This window comes from Aplysia californica, unplaced genomic scaffold (genome assembly GCF_000002075.1).
Source record: "Aplysia californica isolate F4 #8 unplaced genomic scaffold, AplCal3.0 scaffold01021, whole genome shotgun sequence".
In the NCBI taxonomy this organism is placed as follows: Eukaryota; Metazoa; Mollusca; class Gastropoda; order Aplysiida; family Aplysiidae; genus Aplysia; species Aplysia californica.
The window spans coordinates 147563-156447 of NW_004798291.1; the positions used below are offsets into that span (position 1 = coordinate 147563).

The window sequence follows — 8885 nt, forward strand, 5'->3', positions numbered from 1 at the left end:
CAGTGGAATTTAGGACCGAAAAAAGTGTTGACTTTGAGGAAGGTTGACTTTATCCATTGTACTACTCGCCATTGTAAATTGAAGATGACAGCTAGCTAAAAAATTACAAAGTGCCTGGTAACAAGATGGTAGCTCAATTTCATTGGGTATAATTCTAAAGTTGTCACCAAAACAAGAGATAATGAATGGACAAAGTAATTGGAGGTGTGTTCACCACTAGCTCAGGACCTAAATAGCTCTTCTTAAATGAATTCATCTTGGGATTTAACCCCAAATTTTAAATTGTTGACTTTACGTTAGGTTAACACTCAAGTGGTTGACTGTACATTATCAGGAACACTTAAACAAAGAAGGTAAGATTAAGAAACGGGACCACAGTGAGGTGTTGACTGTAAACTGTAAGCAAGAGTTGGCTTTATCAGGATTCCACTGTATCTGTTATTACTGATCATTATACTTGAAACAAAAAGTGAAATTAGTTATCATCAGCAAAGGCAGTGTTCATCATTTCACTTGTCAAAAACAATTTTAAAAACAGACCACTCACACAGCATACCAAATTAAAGCTAAATAAATTGTGCATCTTCTGACACAATAATATTTCATAAAAGATGCTCGAGATGATAATATGGTCACTCAAAACTGACCTTAAAAATTCAGGTTTGTCAAAATTGTGCGAAATCACAGAAACGTTGTCTTCGCGCGTGTATAGGGGACCATCAATATTGATAGAATAGATACATTGCATTATATCCAATGAATGGATAATTTTTTTTCTGCAATAAACAATATAAATTTAATGTCGACAGTTTCAATTTCAAACAAAACAGAAAACAGAGCAATCACGAATACCACAAAAACTTGGACTTACAATTAAATTATGTGCTCATTGTTATTTTGCGTTGGAGACATTGGTTTGGTGTAGTGCACCGACTCTTCTAAATGTTGGACAATTATCAGTCATTTCATCCCAGATGTCACAGACGGCTGCACACGAAGGGTTTGAATTGGGAGCAACGTCAGTTTTCTTCCGCTGCTGTTTCATGGGATTTCACATACCTGTAGAATTCATATATCAGGCTATTTACTGGTGACTACTCCATCGTTGATATGATATTGTTTTCCAAGAATTGTCTCCTGATAATATTGGCCCAATGAGAAAGTGATTCGCCATAAATGGAAATGTCTACTTGAATGACACCATGAGGGAAATAAGGGTTAGACATGACATTCCAACACTTGCGCGATGTAGTCAACTAAAGCAAGCCATCCGTTGATTCACATGCGGACGATTTTGTTCTTTCTGTCCTAGACCATCATCCCCCAAAAATGGCAGTTTCGGCCTCTGCTCCTCACTGACAGATGATTCGTCCAAAATCTAACCCACACAGCCATGTGCATAAAGGTTTGTGCTCTACAAGAAGACCAATAGCTCCTAAACAAAAACAAAATCATTTTAATGAGCACATGCAATGTTAAGTCTAAGTTCATCATGGTATTTGTAAGTTATCTGTTTTTTAACTTATTTGAAAATGCATAAAAAAAGAAGGTGCCCTTCATTGCAAAGACGATAAAATTTTCTTTTCATTTGATATTGAAAACTTATCCATTCCACCAACGTTGATGAAACTCAATACACGCGCGAACACACTTCTACGTTTCTTTGATTTTGTCCAATTTTGCAAAGCTTGACTCGAGCATCTCTGAACATAAGTGAAATAATATTGTGTCAGATGATGCAGGATTTATTTAGCTTTAAACTGGCATGCTGCAAGAGTGGGTAGTGCAAGGCTTTAACACGATGATTGGGTGATTACATTTTCAAGTTTCTTTTGGACGCCACTGTACCGTAAAACATGTAGTTCAGTCTCTCGTTTATTCTGTCTTTCTCTCTCCCCCCGTCTCTCTCTCTCTCTCTCTCTCTCTCTCTCTCTTATACACACACACACACCCTCTCTTTCGTTCTCTCGTGAGATCTCTCTTTCTCTCTCAAATCTCTTTCCCTCTGCCTCCCCATGTCTCTTCCCTCCTCTCTCTTTATCCCCCCCCCTCTCTCTCACCCCCACCTCTCCATCTCTTAATCATTTGTCTCTCTTTTAATCATCTCTCTCTCTCTCTCTCTCTCTGTGATCTCAGCTATTCTTTCTCGCCCCCTCTCGCCCATCTTTTCAGTCACTCGCTTTCTGTGAACAATTCCATTTTCCGCGTGAAGGAGATTTGTAGTAGGCCTATTTTATATAAATTTATGAAGAAAAGTTTAAAAATCTAGCCTCAACTTTTGTGGAAAAATAGGCCTATGATTAAGTTAAGACAAATTGAGGCACTTGCTGTTCAAAGTATGGGTGACATTGATTATATCTAACCCAAAAAGATATTTGAGGATACTTTGCGCCACGCATTTTTTACCGCACTATAACAGTTCTAAAAAAGAACCAAACAAAACAAGGTGAAACCAAGAACTCTCTCCCCCCCCCCCCCCCCCCCCCTCTCTCTCTCTCACACACACATACACCCAGCGAGGCACACCAGTGTTGATGTAGGCTAGGTCTATTTTCAATCTCAACTTAGACGATTTTTTCGCTCTTTTTCCTTTCCCTAAAAATCCATAATTGTGCTTCCTTGTTATAAGGCTGCATAACTTAAAAGTACACATGATGCCCTCCCACAACCCCCCCCCTTTTTTTTAAAGTAAAGAACCTATCCAAATACAATGGGTCGGCCTTGAAGTGGAGTCTAAAAAAGGGGACGTATTTTTTCTCTCATTCATCACCTCAAGATCAGATCACGTGAGATTTTGCGGAAACTTCCACTCATAATTTTATAACTCCGCATAGAAATATAATTCTATATACTAGAACTTTTAACTTTTATAAATCAACGAATCATTCAGAATTAAAATAAAATATTATTTTAAAATACTTAGATATAGCCTGACGTATCCTTTTTCAAAATGTGGTTTAGCTAAATTTATTAAAGAAATAGTCCTCACTTTCTAAAACCATTGCGCTAGGTTGGGCAGTAAGAAGACGCCATTTTTGTCACATGTTCAGGTTTTCATCTCACATGACCTCTTGTTTGGCCCCGTGATCAAGCTCTCGGTGTCTCCAGGCAAATTCAAACCTTACATTGGATAGAATATCATGGAAATGTTAGAGCAAGCTCTTGATGCAAGGTATCAAAATGTTTCAAAATGAATATTTGTATTTGATTTTCATATTATGGACCATGTATCCACGTTCACCTTGATACTTTGAGTGTAATGTCAGCGAATGGGGGCAACTCAATAATAGTGAGTCTCTCATGCATGTGTTAGTGCACGTGGCGAGGCTAAATTTAGCTACTGTCCACTGCTCTCACCATTCCATCCTTGCCCCTCTCTAATACTAGACTCTAGATCTATGATATTTTTTTAAATTTACATTTTAAGTCCGCGAAATGCGTTTTCAGTACCCCAGTGTCTGCCTTCAGATAGATCTAGATATCTACTCTAGATCCAGTAACCTGACTGAAGTGAAGACACTGTTACTGTACTGTGATACTGAAGCTTGTAGTGTATAGTATAGTATGATGGTAATGTTTGAGGACTTCCGTAGCCTTAACAAGCGATCTCCCCAAACGAACAAAATAAAATCAAGAAGAGATCTGACCCTACCCCTAACCCTGACCCTAACCCAAGCCTCAGCTTCAACTCTAAGCCTCTAGGCCTATTGTAGGTGATTTTGTAGTTTCGTTCGTTAACCCTTGTCCTGCGGGGGCCGGGTTTATGTTGCCCGATGAGCCTATTTCGGCACCTCGCCTTCATTCTGGTACCGAATCAGTGTAGCCCCTGGCTCATCGCACGTGCACCGCGCATCATCTTAAGTGAAATTCGGGTCCCGAGTCGGATCCCCATTCACGCAGGTCAAGTGTGTGTGCGACAGTCTGCTTGAGTTTGTATGCGTTTCTTGTGGCCTTCTTCTAGAACTGCCTGCGTTGGTTGGTAATCGAGGCATACGTCTCATTCAAAACATGCCAAGTTGGTAGCTCTAGATGTTCGTCCAATGAAATTATAGAAGAAATTGACCTACTTAGACATGAGGAGCTCGAAAGGATAGTCAGGAAACAAGACTTCCATTTTTCTATAGGCTACAAAGTCTTTCAAATGAGCTTGATTTTGTATGAAATGATACTAGATCTAGATCTACTTGATAAAAAAGAAGCTTGTTTGATAGTTTTGAATACCATTATATGCTGGTACTTAATATATTTAGTTTTATAAAATTCTTTTACTTTTTGGGACCCTGAGAACGGAAGTCTGTTTTTGGGTATAGGAAAATCTGGTCTTTTTTTTGGTCTTGTTCGTCCTCATATACTCTACGGCTGACGTTGGAGAAAAATTCTGAACTTGCATGTTTGAGATTTGGGAATTATTTGAGAATGGAGCCCTTTTTAAGTCAGTTGGAGAGGTTTTTGCTGCAAGTCCATCTTTGAATAGCTTGAATTCATTGAATGCAGAACATGTTCAGTGAAGGGTTTGGAAAGGGGTTACTTGTCTTGGCCTGTGCTTACCAACTTGACCCGACATGTGGATAATGTTTTTTGTTTTTTTTTGTTTTTGAAAAGTTGGCTGCCCATGGCTTTTTATAATGATATGAACTTGTAAATATTGCAAGATGGGTATTCATTTGAAATTTCCTTTTACTTTTGAAATTCTAACAAACATTTTTTTGTCAACTGCTGAATGTGAATGTTAAATTTTCGTTGTTGTTGATGTTGAGTGCAGTATGTAATGCTGATATGTTCGCCGTTTTGTCCATCTTTCAGTCAAGACAAGAGCAGTGATTCTGCCGACCAGGATGAGCTGCGTCTGACAGCATCAGTGGACACAGATCTAGGTATGCTTCACACAATGTGAACCAGTGTTTTATAATGTCTGTCTGTCTGTTTCTCTCTCTCTCTCTCTCTCTCTCTCTCTCTCTCTCTCTCTCTCTCTCTCTCTCTCTCTCTCTCTCTCTCTCTCTCTCTCTCTCTCTCTCTCTTTCTCTCTGTCTGTCTGTCAGTCTCTCTCTCTTCTCTCTCTCTCTCTCTCTCTCTCTCTCTCTCTCTCTCTCTTTCTCCTTAGCTCCCTCCTTGTAGCTCCCTGTCTCTCATGCTCTCCTTTTCTCTTTTGTCTGTCTCTCTGCTTTAACCCTCCAAGTTTCAATGGTTGATGAAAAATTTAATTAAATCGGCTGTTAGTTTTGTTCTGTGGTGTTGAAGCCGATTTAATCGGCAGTAATTTGAGTCGCTTTTTTTATAATATATTATATCATTCACCATACATGTTAACTCTAATCCTTCACAAATGGACTGCTCAGTGATAGACATCGTCATATATGTCACTTTTCAAAATGAAATGGCTTGTGGTGGAATCTTATGCTACTGGGCTGTCAGGATGAGCTCTACTTCATCATGTACTTTCTGAAATTGTTGGTCTGTGTTCTTGTCTGGGTTCCCTGTTCTCATGTACTGTCGAACCTACTTTGATGGAAACCTGTCTTAACGGAATCTTCCTTCTCCCCCCCCCCCCCCTGATAAATTCCTCTTTAATTACCTGTATAAAACAGAAACTTTTCCAACGCGGAAACGGAAAGAAAAATCCGCTCCCGTCCAATGGTTTTCCTATCTAAGATGAAAATGTTTTACCTGCTCAGCCCTGATTAGAAATGAAACTCGCAAGTTTGCTTCTGCCGGCTCTAAACCTAAAGCCATGAGCCATGCCGCAGGGCGAGGGAGGGGAGCAGGGGTGCAACTTGGGGGTAGATGTTACCCCATCATGTGAGGCCTGAGCGATGCAGATGCTCAGGATGGGTTGGGTGTGAAATCTCGCAAGTGCCAGTGAAAGTGCTCGAGTAGCGAGCCACCACTGAAACTTTCCTTGGTAGCCAGAAGCCAGAGGTGTAAAATTAGTTTTACCAATTTACCAATGCCTGCCACTATGATCATGCAACCAGCCGAGAAAATAGCTCCTTGAATCGTTGTTACATGGTAGTGAGGGATGGGATTGGTTGACTGTACTTGTTACACCGATGGGTGGGGCTAAGGGTGGAAGCAAAGGTGATGTTCTGTCGTTTCTGCAAGCACTGGTGGTAATTGGATAAGTGAATGTCATTATCAGAAAGGACAGCAGTTAAGAGGTATGGAGTTTTGACCACTGTTTTTTGACCGGACATGCGACCCTTGATCTCACTGGCTGAGCCTTTGAAATCCCCCTCCATCTCCTCCCTAAATTTTAATAATAATAATAATTGCATTTATTTTATATAGTGTACATCCATGCTCAAGAGCATGCTCTATGTGCTTTACAACTTTATTACCTCAGCAGACCCTCTGAGAACACTCTGAAACACTCTCAGCTTCAGCGGAAGCATACAGTGCAAGCTGCGGATTTCACCCGCACAAGCACTATCAAACTGACAAGATCGTTCGCTGTCTATAGCCGGGTACCCATTTAATTCCACCTAGGTGGAGTGAGGAAAATTTGTGCAAAGTGCCTTTCCCAAGGACAAAATTTCGGGCCCCTGACAGGATTCAAACCCACGACTTTACGGTTGCAAGTCCGAGAGCCTAACCACGGAAAATGTCTAAGATTTTTTTCTGGCTTCCTTGTGATTCCGTCCTACACAGGTTCAACTGTTTTCCAACATAATGAGTTGAGTGGTCCATTGTGAAGTTATGTAACTTCTCCTGACACCACAGGTCTTTTGTTAGAGATGCTTGGAGGATTAATATTAATGTGCTTTTTTTGCTTTTCTTGGTTCCTAGTCTCCTTTGACTATTGCCAGTCACTTTGTGCTTTCTCTGTCTTGGCAAGTTGTGTGTTTTAGTCAAGAGTAGTTGGCTTGGCCACATGATCTGAGTTTTGTGGGTCAGATGTATTTTGGATACTTCTGAAACTTCTTTCGAACTGTACCATGTGTGTGTGTTATCTGTTATCTTTGACGTCAAAAGTGATGTCTGAATATACTTTTGAAATTATGTTGTTGGTCTCTCTTAAAGGTTCAATTTTTCGTTGAATTTTGAAGTGGTTTTTCTGTAAATTAGCTTGATGCTGAGGGCTTTGTTTCGTGGGATGTTTCATTTGGTTTTTTTACATTAATTAATATGTCATATTTACAAAATTTGTGTGATCGTCCTTGATTGTTTAAGGAAAATATATTTTGCTCTACTTTATAAATGACCGTACCATTCTTTACTCTCCTTAGGTTCCTTTATCTGGTGTCTGTTACAGCTCTGATTTTATATTGAATTGCAGTGCACTATATTTTGGAAACCCACTACTACTGTCATTTTTGTTCATCTACGCAGACTATTGAATGTTTAGTTTTTGTGCCAGTTTGCTTGTGGGTTGAGCGACAAAAGTCAAGTAATGAACTTTCGGGAAGAATGTGTGTATGACATCTATCTGTCTCTGCACTACCCAGAAAGGAACTTATACATTGGTTTTATTATGTAGTTGTCAGCTGGCTCCACCAAGTGCTGCGTTTAGTGTGTACCAACCTGACCTTCTTTCCCAATTTTGCTCGGGAGTCGACTTTCCCTGGCAGCTGGACTTTGATCATACTCTGAGCTGATTTTCAAGATAAATTTGGAATTCTGGATTTCCAACATTGTCCGGGTTTCGTAGTTTCAGGAATTTGTTGTGGTAAAATAAAGTGATCCAAAAATTTTGAGTCCCCATGTGCTTGTTTCCATAGAGTCTGGAATGTTCTGGATTTTTTGTTGTTGCCCTTAAAGGGTTCCGTTGAGTACGGCCCATCAGTTGGACTACCCAACTAGATATCAAATTACGAATATATGGCATGGCATAGGGTTGCAGTGCCAAGAGCTACCGGGTCTTTGACACCAAAAATTACAAACCTTTTAAGAGCTATTTTGTCAAGTTCGTGTCATGCTGTGGTTTTGTTTTCAACCCAGAAAGTTTGGGTTTTTTGTTGTTGTGAAGTCCTCTTCTTATCGGGTTGTTGTTTGCGCTTTGTGTCTGGATTTCAACTTGTTGGAGTACCAGGTATACATCATCTTTTAAATCACATGTGTTTGTAAGGTTCAGTAGGAAGGGTGAAGTATGGCCCATTGTGACAGTTTTCCTTTTCTTTGTGAGACTTTGATTCTTGAATAAAATGAATAAAAGTTCAGAAAATATCCCCTCCTCCCCCCCCCCCCCTGCAATTGTAAATTTCAATGAAAGTAACTCTCTGATTGTTAGATTTTAAGATAAAAATATTCTTGGGTTCAAATGATAGTTGTACCATCAACTTTGTCTGTTTTTGGTCCCTGATTTTGAACATTGGTCATTGAGCTGTGAATTGAATGTCTTTGCCTCGCCATATTATGGGAATACTGTTCAACGGACTTTGTGATCATTATGAGAACTTGGATTGTGCAGAAAGTGCTGGGACTGGTAGAATGAAGCTGTCCTTGGTGGTCAATAAACTGTTTGCTTTACTAATTAAAAAAAACAACTTTTTTCCAATACTACCATGTTTGTCTTGGGCTTTGATTCAAAGAACTTAACGGGATCAGTATAAAGATACAGCTACATTTTTGTGGCATGGTTCCTCTATGTATCTGTCTAAAATATGACCTGATCAATCTGCTTCTCATCTTTCCCCCCTCTTCTTTAGCCCAGACACACTTGGAATTGGGGGGGGGGGGGGGGGGGGGAGATCATGTGGAATATCTTACCTTCAAAATCTTATCTTCTTGCATCCTCCTGAGATTGGGATGTTTCTACAGAAAAGTAAATATCGTAACTCTGTTAATGAATGTATGCAATAAATACATGTAGTTTGGTCATAGTAGATGAAAACCTGTAGTTCAAGGTCCCGAACCATGAATGAATAGTTTTTTAAATCCCCCCCCCCCCC

At 39.8% G+C, this 8885-nt stretch overlaps 1 protein-coding gene across 1 annotated transcript in view; it reads left to right on the top strand.

Annotated features, from left to right (window-relative positions):
- Positions 1 to 3022: 3022 nt before the first annotated feature.
- LOC106013577 (upstream stimulatory factor 2) overlaps positions 3023 to 8885 on the top strand; it is an 18444-nt gene continuing 12581 nt past the window's right edge. The window contains exons 1-2 of the mRNA XM_013089699.2: positions 3023 to 3172; positions 4804 to 4874. Coding sequence (XP_012945153.2) covers positions 3141 to 3172; positions 4804 to 4874 — 103 coding nt within the window. The 5' untranslated portion in view covers positions 3023 to 3140. The remainder of the gene's footprint in view (positions 3173 to 4803; positions 4875 to 8885) is intronic.